This window comes from Pempheris klunzingeri, chromosome 19 (assembly GCF_042242105.1).
Source record: "Pempheris klunzingeri isolate RE-2024b chromosome 19, fPemKlu1.hap1, whole genome shotgun sequence".
NCBI lineage: Eukaryota > Metazoa > Chordata > Actinopteri > Acropomatiformes > Pempheridae > Pempheris > Pempheris klunzingeri.
The window spans coordinates 18,543,642-18,560,586 of NC_092030.1; the positions used below are offsets into that span (position 1 = coordinate 18,543,642).

Consider the following 16,945-nt stretch of genomic DNA (forward strand, 5'->3'; position numbering starts at 1 on the left):
TTTTATTTCATTCCGTACATATCAGGGTGAGCTCTTTGTTAGATTACGTCCAAATAACACCAATCATAACCTGACATAACCAGACTCTTTTCTGATAAGTACTGTGTAATATATTCTTTATTTCGCAATGTTCTTTTAAGTCGTAACTACTGGAATCCAAAGATTAAAACACAGTGGAGGTATTGCATGTACACAGCGAACACATGACAAATCCTCCTTGACTTGTGAACAAAAACTGAACAAACGGGCCACAAAAGGTCATCTGTGCACACTAATGAGCGGACATTAATTTTGTATTTATGGGCATATTAATTATTTATCAACCGTCCATTTAAGGCTGCATAAGCATTAAACACGTCCAGAAGATAATGTAAGAATACCACGTTTGTTTCAGTGGGGTGAGATGTAAATGGTTCAACACCATACAGACTGGAACTTCTGTTTTTGTTTCCTAATAATCTACTTTTTTGTCCTTTCTCTGTATTTATTATATTTAAACTCTGGGCAAAATAATTAGCTGTTTGAATTTCAAGGTATGGCTTTATCATTTAACTTCCCCAGTTGTACAAAACTGAATTCTGTCTGTGGTCCGTATCCACCAAGCTCCCTGCTTTAGGGAGACAGTAGAGGTATTATACCTGTATGTAGCTCTACCTCTTATTTTTCTGTAGGTGCCAGGCATTATATATGAAAAACATCTGTTGTGCAATTATTCATGATCAAATACTGATTATTATATTTTCTTTTAACTGGCACTACATAGGATCTCTGAATCTTCATTTTGAGTTCCTTTTGCTGTTTGACACTTAAGATATTGTCTTTTTGTTTTTCTTGTCAGTATGAAATAATTATGTATGATTTCTGCAGTATTTTAAAGACTAAATCCACCAAGATTACAGTTTTTTTTTTTTCATCCCAAAAACATCATTATTTCAACAATCTCTACGGATACAGGGGGAATAAATTTCATCAGCTGAAAATAAAACATCAAACATTTTTCTTGGTCTTTCATGTACTGTAGTTGGAGAAGGGGAAGTGATTGCAGATCCTTTTTTAATCTATCTGAATGAATGCAGTTTAATGTTCTCACACGGTTGACCGTGAACTCTTAAAAGCCTATTTGCGTTGAATTTTCCTTTTTAAAATGTGATCATATTTAAAAGCTGTTAATGTGATAATTTTCAATCTTTCTTTTTTTTTTTTTTGTTTGTTTTTAATTATGTGGTGTTTCTTTTTTTCATGCAAATCAACAAACAATCACTGTGAGGCAAGGCAATGTTGTCAATTCCATTCCTGGAAGAACACTGCTTTATAGTGTACAAGTTTAAAAAGTGCTTGTGCGACAGTTTCATTTTTAAAACTGACATTTTGCTTTGACACTATCTTCACTGTATCATTATCTAAAACCCATTTAGTGATGGTTTGATGAGCGATGTCTTAAATTTTCCTGTTTTATTCAAATGACCTGATCATGCTTCTATTGCTGATTCAACTGATTCAGTCGATTTAGGATATCGGTGATGCATATCTGAATGTAATTCATCTCAATCATTTGAAATGTACACATATACTCCTTGAAGAAGAGGACATGCGCAATCAGTGCTGTCTCTTATATTTGTACTAGAAATAAGGGCTTTAATCAATGCATTCACAGTCACATTGATATGTTGTGAAGCACAAGACTGTTAAAGTTGCTCAGAACCAAAAACCAAAACTCACATTGTCTTCCACTTTGTTCTGTGATCTGTATGTCTTGACTTTGTGGTTCTGATTCCACAATTAATGTAACACTTTTCATGTTCTAAGTCTGAAATCCATTTTATACAGCATCTTATATGCTCAATTCGTTACTCAGAAGGAGGCAGATGTCGATGTGTTTTTTATGGACTAGTGTTTTGAATGAGAGCAATAAAACAGTCCAATGATTCTTAAATACACAGTGTTGTGTATATGTGCTTTTTTTTGACCATTCTTAGATTTTGAACTATACAGCTCCAAATGACTGAGAGCTCAAGACAAATTTTGTGTGAACTGACCTTTAGAGTGGACATAATCAACGCTACACACAGATGGTTTACTTCTGAACATACATTTTTATGCAAACATGCGTGTCAGTCAAGAAGTCACACAGTGCTTCCTCTGGCAGTGCGTGGAGCACACGTTTCTTTTTTTTTTTTAAGGGGATGAATTGAGTTGAATTCAAGCACACAGCTGAGCCATAACGCCTTCATCACATTCTGCTGTAGTGCTCAGTCTCAAAGCAAAGATGAAAAAAAAAAAAAAAAAGGCTGCATAGTTTCCATGATCACAGGACTTAAGTCTGCTGTAATGAAACTAATTGGCTCATTACTATGAGTCACTGTTCTTGTCATTGCCAAGAGGGGGGGAAAAAATGTGTAATAATTAACTCTTGTGGTGTGGGGAGAGCGCATCAATGTTGGTGGATATTTAGTGTTGCCCAAGTGACTGAATATTAGTGATGTGACTGTCACAGCTCAGGAATGGATTACCTGACTGGTGTACCTTAGCAAGTAACAGTAGACAGTCTTCACAAGTATGATGAATCCAATATATTTGTAACATGACATCCTGATGAGTATTGCCAAGGTCATGTACACACATTTCACTATGTAAAACAAGTAAATATATATACTGATTATCTCGTCACATGGTGTTTAATCCCAAACTGCATCACGCTTTCAGCTCAAGGGGGCAGTGGTGCCTCTTTTCAAAAACCGCATGCACTCACTGGTAGAAAAACATGAACCCAAACAGATCATTTCCACTCACAACAACTGTTACGACATCAGCGAGAGACGAACGCCTGCACAGTGTGACACACTCCAATACAATAGTCACTTTGTGAAACTTATGTTTTGTCTGAGAAGGATGATGATTGAAGTCAACATACTCAAAGTATGTTTTTGCTTCTCTACCAAACTAGAAACTCATTAACTTTTTATATACAATACATACAAGATACCATGAACACCTTTTAAAATATAATGCAATGTACTAAGATAACAGCAAATTACTCAACTTTTCCTTATCAACACTGGGATTGGCAAGTTGGGAAAACCACTTTGGTACTCTTTCTGTTTACTAATAATGCAGTTATCAATGTTGGTAATCCATTAATCAATACTCTCAACACTCAGGTCACTGTGGAGTTGGTCATTTATAATCAGCAGATACACAATGCAATCAGTTGTCTTCATTGGTCTTCACCCGCTGGCTCTCGACACACACTGTACATCCCTCCCATGACATGGTCTCCAAAGGTCCATAACAATGTCCTGTGATTGTCTGTCCAGACTCTGCTCACTGTGTCATTTCTCAGTGAGGAGCCATTAGTGTTTTTTCCCTGTGGGTGTTCGAGGCACTTCAACAAGTCCACACACTGTCCACACACAGCTGCGGCAGTCATGGATTTGTTATCAACAGTGTCAGTTAATAAAACCAATCTATATTTATGATTTAATTTGGTTTGGTCTGTCTGCCACCTCTGTCACTGCACATATGGTGGTGTGTGTCTGTTAATTAATAATCATCTGTGCCAACTCACATATGGAACATAAGGTGAAAAGAAAGGTGTTATGGGAAGGATGTTTAACACTGTCACACAGTGTGTTCTAATGACTACAAAAAAAAGCTATTTAGTTGTGCTCATTACAATGTGTATATAAGTAAAGAAAAGCATTTCCAAATGTATGTATGTGCAATCCAAGCACAGTGTGAAAGGGGAAGCTAATAAGGTGAGGAGAGGGATTTCTGGTAGACAATTTAATTGAGGTAAAGAGGAAGGGAGAACCATTCTGCGGCAAATTTCTTTTCAACTCGTGAAGTCTGTAATTATTGTTCTATTTAAAATCTGAGAGTAGAAAGTTATGCTCTCAGCCCAGATTTGCAGAGTGATTTCTTGGTGGTTCGTATGTGTTCAATTAATTCAATCTTTAATTCTTTCATTCTTATTCATATAGCGCCAATTCATAACAAATGTTATCTCAAGATGCTTTCCATAAAGAGCAGGTCTAGAGAAAACTCTTTAAGAGAGACCCAGTGATTCAAGAATTCAAAAAAGATTTAATAACTGAGCTTTTTTTCCTCTGGAAAAATAAAATGAGGTCCTTATTTTTATTCTGATTTTGGTGTGACGTTGCCAGACCAATTAGCAAATGTGAATTTGATTTCCAAGGGGTGTTATCAGCCGGCACAGACCAAAATACCTCTGGACGTAATTGGCTAGACCAACAACCGATCACAGCAATGGAACATTTGGAGGAAAAAAAAAAGCTATAAATGTATTTCTTTGTTCTTTTTTATAAAAATATACCATCCAGTTTGGTAGAAGTGATGTGATAACAGAAAATGCCTCGACAGCATATCGTGTTGTATCACACCCACACCGTTAGACAAACAGTTGTTACTGGCATTGCCCCAGGTTGAGCTTGGCCTAACACAGCAAAATGTATCAATTATACTAGTTCTATTCTGTATTAATACACAATTGTGGAAAGTTGAAGCTCTTTACAAATACAAGGTCATTACTTCAGTTTTGTCTTTTCAAATGGGCACCAAGTTGTAACTGGCATGTACATTTGTGTCAGGCCACAGCTTTCCATGCTATGATACAGGGCCATGCATTTTACAATACAAAAACTCATTTCAGTAGGTTTTATTCCCTCACAATCATTTTAAAAGGCCCATTACAAGCAGAGCAAACTCTTGTCTTCCACCTCAGAAAGGTAGAAAAAGGTTCGGTCTCCTGATGACACTGAAAGAGTAAATGCATGTTTTTTTTTTGTCATTGTTCATTTTAAATTTTTCTTTTGAACACATTTCAATCCTGAAGGTATGATGAGTGAAATAACCCCCCCCCCCATGAGAATAATTTTACTGAGCTGTTTACCAGTTTATCTGCAAGTAAGTAACATGACTTTAATTCTAATGCGTACCATTCACTAGACATGCAAACAGGCTTAAAATATATTTAATCAGTTCATGTTACTGTTTCATCGAACATGTGCAAAAGATGTGCTTTTGGAGTTAATGGAGTGAAGGTTACACTAATTGTTTCTCTCCAGAGGGACATGGATTAGCTTTGTTACACCTGTCTTTACAAGTTAGGATGAGTGGATGCAAACGGTTCAGTCACAATCAATTGTCATCTTTTTGTCTTGCCCTCCTCTTTTTTTTTGCGAATTAACACTCCAAGACAGATTAAATGGAAAAAATGTCTTTTGTTCGGATGTTGCATCACATAATCAAGTTATATTTTTTCAGTGGTTATGTAAAAAACACAAGACGTGAAAAATGTTCTATCTTCCAGCACTGATCAGAATCCTGCAGAGGTCAGTCAGGTGAAATGTAATAATGGGTTGTAAAAGAAATGTAGGACGTCAGCATTTTTTAATCGAGGGCACAGACACTGCACGATACGAAGCACAAACGTCGCCTGGAGGGATGAGCGCAGGCAACCGCAGGAGAAACCCCTTAATGTGCAATTCTAGCACCAATGTTTTACTGTCTCTCATTCTTATTTCCCAGTAACACTGAAAGGAGTTCCAGAGTGATGCATCTCTGTGAAAGAGAAACCAACAAGCCAAACAGCAGCATGGGCACCTTGTTGATATTGATGACGTCTTGCAAACATTAAAACACATCTGTCAGAGAAATCTAAGGGCCAGAAGAATGCACCATCTGCCATCTTTTAGCCTTTTTGTAGCCTTACTTTAGTTTTGTTACCTATTTTTAGCCACACTAGCAGCATAGCACTATGGATGGAAGAGTTGGTCTGGGAAAACACTGTGGTCCAGATTGAAAAACATCAGCAACTGATGGATGAATTGGCATGAACTTCGGTACAAACACTGCCGTCCTCAGGATGATGACTTTTCATCTAGCTTGTTTGAAATTCTTTTTTTTTTTTTTACTAATTCTCATAACTACTTAACTTCACCCTGAAAGATCTATTTTTACAGTGCCTTGAAACTTCATACACAGTAACTGACTGTATGTTTCATCTCTCTCACGTCTCTCTAAGGTGAGAATCCCCACAGTTTTGACAGAATCTATGCTAAAGGCATTTTTACGTGTTAATTAAGCATTCTGCTGCAACTGCAGTTACAGTAGTCTAAAGGGTTTTCTAAAAGTTCATTGACTGACAAAAAGCTGGCTAGAACTAACTCTTCTATATAGACACATCAGTAGCCTTGCTGCTGCTTCCATTCTCAACCATCCACCTATCAAGCATCAACACTTACTTCTCACCTTTAAACCCATCATCTCTCTCTTTCTACCATCTAAGCCAATACTCTCTCCGTCATGCCACTAATTGTGAATTTTGTTTGCAATATCGTGCGTTTTTTGCAAGTCTTCACCGTATAATTTGGGGGACATGCTGCAGCTTGAATTACTTAAAATACCGTAGCCGACATGTGCCTCAAACCCAATTAAAATACACTTCATCGAAGTCGGATTCATTTGCAGAGACTTTAGTGCACTACTTCACATTTCACTTAGGCAGCATAGGTGTGAGGGGTGAGTAGTAAAAGATGAGACCTGATATTTGTAAGACCTGATCAGGGGTGAGCACTAAGAAGGACTGCTTGACAACTGGGCTGTTTATCCGAGACAAGCAGTGACATTCCTGAACATCTATTGGCCAGACAAAACAGGTGTCTGATTCTCTTGAGATGCTCAACCTCTGCCCCTCATTGACATGGTGTCAGTGCATAGAGTGGCAGTTATAAATATTATATTCAATTCACACAACGCCTCCAGACGTGTATTGCTCCTAGCGCCAGCAACACCGTGCACATCTCTCCCAAGTGAATCTCATCTCGTCTCTGTCATCTATAAGCACTACAGCAGTCTGTGCCTGGCAGGCGGACTGAGCAGACGCACACGTTCTCACGTAAGGATAAGACCCAGCGAGTAGATTTTTTTTTTTTTTCTCTCTGAATGACCGGGATTTCTGTCAAATGGATATGCAGCATATTTAAGGCTGGGCTAATACAACTCAGATTCTGCTTCCTGCAAGGTAAGTTACAGTTTTTAATCTAGTAAATCTACCTCTGGAAGAGCTAATCACTTTTCATCCATTCCAGCTGGGGTAATTAATAATGCATATACTGTAAGATTTGCTTTTGTTTGTAAAACAGTGGAGATGTGTGCAGCCATAGAAAATATCTAATATCATTATTGGATAGTTTTTCTGACTGCACAACGATAAAAAAAGACTTTCTCAGAAGAATAAAGACTTTTTTTTATCAGTTGAATTGAACAGCCAAACCTTGAGATACTGTAGAAATATGAAGAAAATACATGGCATGACTTTTGAAAGCGTAGTGAGTACAATAACTTAATATAAACAACATTAAGTTACAACCATCTGATTTTTTGTATATCACAGAAATATTGAAGCTCAATTCAACTACGGATCTCCATGAATTGGTTTTTGTGTTCTAAGATGTATTAATAGCATTTTTGAATTGAGCTCAATCATCTTGTCAGTCATCCATGTAATTGTAACACAAATGACAGAACTATCCGTTGTATTGATTCAAGGAAAACAATAATGTCGTCAATAATTTCAGCCAAATTCCTGCTGATTAAAAGAAAAATACAAACTACAAACCAAACTGGGTTTTCCAGACTTCATTTAACCATTATCACATGATTCAGTTCAAGTTTGGTACAGTAAAATGAGCAATGTGATTGTATGAGCAAGGAACTATAATGACAGTAGCAGCACCACTGTATTCAAATATCCTCTTTTGGTCTGATTGTCTTTTGAAGACAGGGTGACACTAAGGGTGCAGAGTGACTCTGATTCAAATCTCAGAGCAGCACTGTCAATTAATTTGAGGGGTTTACGGCTTAAGGCAAATTCTATTACAATTTATGATAAATGATTCCAGGTTTTTTAAATATAAGTATATAATACAAATATAAATACGCTTATATAAGTAAAAATAATCAGTTTGATAAAACTGATTTCAAATGGAATCACTTATTGAAATATATATTATTAGGCAAACGACATCAATGAAATATTAATCACTGAGTGAACCTGGCCTACTTTGGTCTGTTTATAATGCTGTAGATATTTTTCACTTAAGAAAGACTGCACTTTGATTTGATAATCCTTTAGTTGTACAGTGGATGCTGAGCTGCAAGGAGGAATTACATTAAGTAAGTAAAAAACACAAATTGAATCAAACCTAATTCAGGCCATTGCTCTGCAGAAGGCGTGAGCATGGTCTTGCAGAGAATTTGAGAAAGAGAGTTGTGTTCAAAAATCCATCAAGATGTGTGAAATATGTAATACTTCAGGTGTATCAAGTGTAATACTTATATAATAACCTCATTTTCTTCCCATGGTGCTGGTTTCAGGTGATTGATGTAACCAAGCTATTGACCACACTTTCCCACTGCTCTCAGAGCAGATTGGTCATTTTGGTCTGCACATTGTAATAGAATGTGAGAGAGCATACACTTGACTGAATCAACCCATCCTAAAAAAGACACAAGAATTGGACTATTGGTTACTGGATAGGTTATTTTGTTCTTATGAAATTACCAACTGATTCCTTCTTCTTATCTGCTGGATTGCACTCCCGCTCGGAGGATGTGTGTAGTAACGATCTGCTCCATAATGTTTATTGTGTTCACGGATGCCATTGAAATCAGAACACATGCTGTGTACATAATAGCTTATCCATGTATTATACCTCTGCCTGTCTCTATTTCTGTGCCTCTCTTACACCCAGATATCACCATGGACCACAATTTAGCTCTCAACACTACAGTGGAGAGCCTCATCCCTTCTAATTTCTCAAGATTGCAGGAAAACCCTTTGACCCACCAGAACATCACCTATGTTGATTTCTACCTCCACAAGCCCTCTGTGGCTGCAGTCTTTACCGTCTCCTACCTGCTCATCTTCCTGGTGTGCATGTTGGGCAACGGGGTGGTGTGTTTCATCGTGCTGCGCAGCAAGAACATGCGCACGGTCACCAACCTGTTCATTCTCAACCTCGCCATCAGTGACCTGCTGGTTGGCATCTTTTGCATGCCAACCACGCTGGTGGACAACATCATAACAGGTCATAATATATGTTTTTAATTGTGGTTCAACTTGTTCTCTCTTTCATCGTATGCCAGAATTGGAGCTGGGTTATGAAAGGAGAAATCGCTACATGATTTATATACCTCTAACTTTGATTAGCAAATGGTAAAATATTCAGCTTGTTCAAGAGTACAGGAAAGCAAGTCTAATACTTTGTGATCATTAAGAGTAATTTTAGAGTTTAAATTATTCATGCAGTCTGTTCGCCTTTATGTTTTTGCACTCTTTAACAGTTTTTCTTTTTTCTGCAGGATGGCCATTTGGCAGTGTACTGTGTAAGCTAAGCGGAATGGTTCAAGGGATATCTGTATCAGCATCTGTGTTCACTCTGGTGGCAATAGCTGTTGACAGGTGAAGGCTGTAATAGTGTTCATGGCTATTATGTGCTTGCCCGTGTGGGCGTGTGTTTTATCCTAAGAGCCTTCTTGGCCTTTATTTCTTTATAGAATTAATTTAATTCTCTTTGTGTCAGGTTCCGCTGCATTGTCTACCCTTTCAAGCAGAAGCTGACCATCGCCACCTCAAAGCTAATCATCGTCATCATATGGGTGCTGGCTGTGTCCATCATGTGTCCCTCTGGTGTGATGCTCCAGGTCACAAAGGAGCAGAGGGTACGAATAGTCCTTGGCCGCAACAATGAAACCCGCCCCTTCTATTGGTGCCGGGAAAATTGGCCCAATCAGGAGATGCGGAAAATCTACACCACTGTCCTTTTTGCCAACATCTACCTCGCTCCTCTCAGCCTTATTGTCATCATGTACGCCCGCATTGGCTACACTCTCTCCAAGACCACTATGCCTTCGATGAGGGGCAGTGGAATTGTGTCTGAAGAAGGCATTGGCAACAACAAATCGAGTATGGAGGGTCGTCACACTATTTCAAAGAAGAAGGCTCGGGTGATAGTGATGCTGCTGGTGGTGGCTCTGCTCTTCATCTTATCCTGGCTTCCTCTGTGGACGCTGATGATGCTGAGTGACTACGCCAGCCTGACAGAGCACCAGTATCGCGTCATTAACATCTACGTGTATCCCTTAGCTCACTGGTTGGCCTTCTTCAACAGCAGTGTCAACCCCATCATTTATGGGTTCTTCAACGAGAACTTTCGCAGAGGCTTTCAGGCTGCTTTCAAGTTCCAGCTGTGTTCTGCCGACATGGAGCGCCAGAAGACCTACTCCCATCGGATCCGAGGGAACGCTGTGCTCCCGGTCCAGCCTGCTGCTCTCAGCAGGTCGGGCTCAGAAGTCAGATCGGTGCTAGTGGGGAATGGGAAGAACTCATGTCAGGAAGAAATGCACTTGGCTCATAGAAATCATAGCAAAGAACAGGACCTGATCATGGAGGACCTGGAGAAGGTGTCTCAGATTTAGAGAGACTGAAATACCTGACTAAAGTCCATGCATATTTCCAAGTGAATGTACTTGCAAACTCGGATCATTTTGAATATATCTTGTGAGTGTTTGTTAAGGTGTACATATGAAATAACTGTATAAACAAATAGAATGGCAATGTTGGTACTGGTATAACTTTAAAAATACATGACTACATAAGCAACAATCAAAGTTAAAGTTTGGAAAAAAAAGTCATCATTAGGATATCAGTGGCTGATTTACAGCTGTAACAGCAAACGCAGTTTGCCAGCTAGTTTGTCAGGTTTGTTTCGATCAAATTTGATTGACAGTGACCTGCTACAACAACAAAACAACCCATTGACTCTCACCATCAGATTTTCGTTCAAATCTTGTTGAATCCTGACAGGTGGATGGAGTGCGGCCTTGTTACAGCTGATCCTCATCCACTTTAAACCACGGGGAAAAAAACTGAATATTGTGTGTACATGAGAAACAAACAGGCCGTCAAGATAGGAAAGATAATCTGAATGTCCATTATTTATTGTTCACATACTGCGAACCAACCATGTTAACTCCTGCTACAAATTCTCTCTGCAGGCGATATAATACCTGTGAGGGTGCAGTTCAACCAGGTTCTTCTTCAGGACTTCACTGAACATAACTCTTGCTATTACTCCTAGAAGTTTTTAACATTTCAGGAAGAATGAAAGCCTCTTAAATCATCTTCGGGAAACTGAAAGTAGAATAACATGCCTCTCAAGGGTGAAGTGCAAGGCAATATGATGAGAACTGTGTCATCTGCAGTCAAAGTGCATATTCAGGGCCCGCAGGCAGTAGTGCCGGGCTGACGGCTGTGACATGCAGTAGCAGGGGAGGAGAACTGCAACCTTGTTTGGAAAGTCTCCATGTGTCCTTGTGCTCTCTATTTCCTTGTGGGGCACTGGGGTATTTTGAACACTTGAAGCACAGCTATGTCAAAGGGAAGAAAGTTTATTAGGAGCCTCACCTAACAGTAGAGCAGATAGGATGAGATGAAAAATACAATACCAACTGAATGCACGAGCGCATATACATAATGTAGTTATGTACATAAAGAGAGAGTGCGCTTAACAAGAAAGGGTGAGAGACTCACCATCAGTTGGGGACTGAATTAAATATGGAAAAAAAGCTTATCAATATATAATGCTTAATAGCCTTTCCTTGATTTTGCTTTGCACAAGGCGCGTTCTGTGTTTTTTCACAGCCGTTTGGACATGACTCCAATATTTAACTGTATATAAGGTGATTACAACTTTCAGATCTCAACATACAGTACATGTCGACCATACCAGTATGTATAGTGTGATATAGTTTGATAATAGCTGTGCACGAATGTACAGCAATTACATTTGAAATGTCATAATTACCTCAACATGGGATATGTATGGTGAAGAGTGCATTGCATGTTATTTTGTACAATTTTTATTTTTTTTTGTGCTAATATCATTTCAAGCTACAGTACACGGTGTGTTTGTGCTAAAACCTTAAAGGTATCCTGTCGAGTTTTTCACAGCTCCTAGCGCTACAAAGCCAATGAAGGCTGTGAAAGCAAAGGAAGGCTACAAGCTAGTGAACATGGATGAAAAACAATTGCACATGTTTCATGAGGAATGTCAGGCAATGTGTTTTGGTGACAAACACAGAATTTTATTACCTTTGCTTGCTCACAAGAAAACTCCACGCGGCACCTTTAAGGTCTAAAAACACAGTAGTTTTAATGATACATGTAGTTCTTGCTTCGACATTCTGCTGCCGAATAAGTATTATGTTATCAAGCGTGTTCCATTAATGAAGGTATGAGTCATGGTAATGGGCTCTTCTGTGTGCATGCTTTCCTTTATTATGGTGTGTCAGTGAAAATTCTTCACCATATTTCTCTGAGTAAATTTTCTTTTGGACAGCAACGCATACTTCTAAGTCCTACATGTGTGATTGTAATGAAGGTACACTTAGTGACACTACAGAGAGCAGCCAAATAACCAGCCTCAGGGATTGAGGGAAAGGAAAATGACCTCACAGACAGAGCCATGAAGTGTATGCAGTGTATTCAGTGCATACTTCTATCATCTATTTTACTGATTATTCTACTGACATTGGCTGTATCTTTATTTTTGGTCCTCAGCTAATCTGCATATAGATTGCACTGAATCACTGAATCTGAGGAAATATGGTAAATGGACTGCAGTTACAGTAAACAGTACTTTTTATCCAAATCGCTTCACGTTCACCCGTTCACACACACACACACACACACACACACACACACACACACACACACACACACCGAAGTGCTGGCCCAACCGGTGGGGGCACCATTTATTGTTCCATGTCTTGCTCAAAGACAGTTCATGGCAACCTTTATGTGTGTGTCTTCTGTCCTCATACACATAAATATGTTTAGAATATATAGCTTAAATTTCAACCACCTGTTTGGCTGATTGCATACTTTGATTTGCGTTTGAAAAAAAAAATGGGTCAACATATTGTATTGCCGGTGTTCTTTGCTGCTTGTTTGCAAATTGGAAAAAGTGATTTTTAGACAGTTTGCTGATGAAAAATAAAAATGAGCAGTTCCAAGGCAGAATGTTGTGACAATCCGTCAGTCTATAATTATTGTTCTCAAATCACAGAGGTAAGGCTACCGAGAACACGTAATGGTTTTATGAGAGATGTTTTATTCATGATCAAAGTTTATTTCAGGTTTTCAAGAGAGGCATACCACACAAAATACACAGGCACAACATGAAGGACATAACTCAATAGTGAATATTCAATATTTATGACTGCTAAAGATCCAAACTTTGTTAAATAGGTATCATGTACCCTAAGTGAGCATTTACATTTATGAAAATATATCTCCCCCCTCCTTTTTTCAACGATTTTATTTAGGATCTAGTCTCCTCAGTCTTAAAGGATAAGGCTTATAGTATTTTATATTATTGCATTGTCAACAAATCCAATTAAATGACCAAAACCAACAATATGTTAGTTTGTCTCTCAATACTTCTTTACCATGTCTGTGGCTCCCTGGATTTTAAAAAATCAGTTTGTAAATGAGACACAAATATACCCACTGTATTAATTGATTCTTTTTGTCTATGTATATAGATATATATATATATTATACACTGTGCTACCACTGTAATTTAAAAACAGGAAATTTGCTTTTAGCCATGTTTTTACCCCTCAATGCCGCGTGACTTGGCACACTTAACGTTTAACGTTACGGAAGACTGGCTGGTGTGTTGCTGGTTGCCAATAAAATTATAGGGGGCAATGATTCCAGTGTACGGGCACTCCTTGTGTTACACTTAAAGTTCCTCACAGTTTTGTAATTACTGAAGCATTACTACCAGCTGATTGTTGCTGTTGTCACTGTTGTACTGATAAGAATAAGAGGAAGATGAGGGAAAAGAAGAAGAAAATCACCATGGAGACAAACTCTGATCTTCTGGCCTTTGCAACAACAAGGCAAAGACTTCCTCTGCATCATTTGGACCTTTGTTTGTGAGCAGTAACATCTGCATCAACACAGCACTACTCTACAGATAATGGACATAATGATGCAGAGAGAGATGAGAGATGAGAGATGAGAGATGCAGGTGTAGACATTCATCAAGAATAGAATCGGACAGTTCATCTATGCTTGGCATTATGCTAACAATACAAACATAATGTGCTGCCATACAGTGTGTGCTCCATTTACCTCGGACTGTGTCTACTGATTAGGCTTCCAAGATATTACATGTAAGATATGTTGCTCTAACCTGAATTCATTTCAGTTACACATTATGACAATGAGCCTGAGTGAATACCACATAAAGGTTTAATATGTAGGTTTCAGAAGGATCTATTAGCAAACGGAACATAATATCCATAAGTATTTAATCACTTGAAACTAAGACTCATTGTGTTTTCTTTACCTTACAATGAGCCCTTTATTTCTGCATTGGGAGCGAGTCCTCTCTGACTGCCATGTTGCATCACCATGTTCACAATAGCAAAGAATGAACAAACAAGGTCCTTAACCCTTTCATGCATAGAGGTCACTACAGTGTACAGCTGTTCAAAAGCTGTTTTCTAGTATATGATGGCATAGTTGCACATCAGCCACTGCAGTGGAAGCTACTGCATCATCTCATACACTGCTACCCAGTGCTAAGCCATTGCAAGTGAAAAAAAAAACAGTTAAACCAAGATGGTCGACAGACAGCCAGAAACACCAAGTTGCTAATTTTTTTCTGTTCAAACCTTCTATAAAAAGAGACCTTTGCAGGTAAGAAAAACATGGTGACATCAAGTAACATCTAAGGAGTCATGCAATTGCCAAGTGTTGATTTTATATTGGGAAGAAATTATGATTAATCACATGTTCACTGAATTGTACATCATGCATCAGTAGCTAGATTTCAACTACTGGACGTGTAAATATATCTTTCTAAAATATGGGTTGAAAAAAAAACAGTTCAAACCTTGTTTTTCATGCCTAAAGATGAATAAAAACACAAAAAATCCTGACTGAGGTTATCATAATTCATGCATGAAAGGGTTGATGCACTGTTAAGCAGCTGAGAGATATGAAAAGCCAAAAGAAAATCTCTGAAGCAATTATATATCATAAATATACAGATGGGAGATCCTATTTACGATCTAGGGCTTCTTCACTACTTTCAGTGATCCAGCTTGTCAACTGCCATCACAGCAAAAAGTGAAGTTTCACCTGGCGGCTCAGACGGCCTGGGGAGAAGTTGCTTTGGACAGGGAGGGAGGCGCAGCGCTGACTCTCAGATGGGTCTTCCTTGAACTCTTGGGCAGACTTGATCCCACATCGTGACTCGGATTGAGTCAGTTTTCTTCATCTCTCTCGCAGCAGGCAGATGACAGGGGAATCATAAGCCAAATGATCAAAACACTTGAATTATCCACTCACAATGATCAAAGGGATAAAGACACAACTTGTCTGGTTTGCAACATTATGTCTGTGTCCAATACAGAAAAAGTAAGCTTCGAGTCTTTTACACAGATCAAAGTGCTTTGATAAAGTATCCACCTCTAAAACTGAGAGGAATTTTGCTCTTCTGCTCATTTACTTATTCCAGACAAAAGTTTTATATGTTTAAACTTTTATTAAACTTTTGTTATGCCATGGTGAGGTAAAGACGTTTGGTAATGCTGCTGAAAAGCCTCTCGGAAACGCTTGGAAAAACACATCTCCCTTTGGTATATTACTCACTCTATTTCCTTTTTTCTCCTCACATTTTAATATGCACCCATACTCATAAACTATAATGAATCTCTGAAAGAGAAGCATGTCAGCAATCTACAGTGTCACTTAAGCCATAAATGCAAAAATGTCAAATGAAGATGTATAGTCCTGTGTGCATCTTTTTTATTTGGTTTAGAAACTAAAAACCCAACTAGATTAGTGGATGAGTCGTTCATTGCTTCTTTTATCCTTGCTATAGTGCCATATGATTATATTTCTAAATAGAGGAGTATGTTGAGTCCTGTCTGGGAGATTTTCTGAGAAATTGTAGAAAATTACTGTGATCATACTTATATATATATATATATATATATAAGTATCAAAGCAAGACTGAAAGAAAAAAAATAAGACTAACTCACAAGCAGGATCCGTTTGTCTGGACTCTGTCTGGTTTGTTTTCTGTAGCCACAGTACACCCATAGACATGCAAATTGTAAGATACGTATGCCTTAAAATTGGGATCATTAGACACGAATGACAGAGGACTAACAATGGATCAGAGAGAGAGCAGGCTCCCTCTGGGCTGGAATGCAGACAGATTGAGATAGACAGTTTGAGAAAGGAGACAGGTTAGCTTGTACTGAACACACTTGCACTGAGGATGATAAGCACCACTGGTAATACATCCACCTCTGCTACTTGCTCAATAATAGGTGGAGCTTGGCGGAGGTTGGATGTTGAGAGCATGTTACATCATTGTGTAATGTTAGGGATGTATGAATTTGGATTATACCATTGAACTGCCTTGAAATAATTCCAGGGCTGAGCATAAATAATCCTCATGCAGTTTTTGACAGAACAATAAGAATAACGATATTGTCAGAATAAATCATGGGTTGTGTTACAATATTGGGCTTTAACGAGGCAGCAATTTGAATGTATGAGACATTTTACAAATAGAAAGAGAAATTTTACAAATATCTCATACATGTTTGCATTATTATTTTCAATTATAGGATGATGCTTGCCAAGGCTTAAACAGCAGATCACTAGATTGCTGTCATAAAGATGCAAAGAGCACCGTGATTTTGTGTAAGTGGTGAATTCTGGAGTAAATATTACTTCACTATTATTAACATCGATTAAGTCATCAGTTAAGTTGATGAGCGAATTTGACTTTAAACTGATAATACCATTTCAGTGTTTCTACTCACTAAA

At 38.3% G+C, this 16,945-nt stretch overlaps 1 protein-coding gene across 1 annotated transcript; it reads left to right on the plus strand.

The window, feature by feature from the left end:
- The first annotated feature begins 8,782 nt into the window (after positions 1–8,782).
- Positions 8,783–10,500, plus strand: LOC139218909 (neuropeptide FF receptor 2-like). The gene is made up of 3 exons (XM_070850656.1): positions 8,783–9,110; positions 9,385–9,484; positions 9,606–10,500. Exons 1-3 carry the CDS (start codon positions 8,783–8,785, stop codon positions 10,498–10,500), a joined length of 1,323 nt encoding a protein of 440 aa, XP_070706757.1.
- The last annotated feature ends 6,445 nt before the right edge of the window (positions 10,501–16,945 follow it).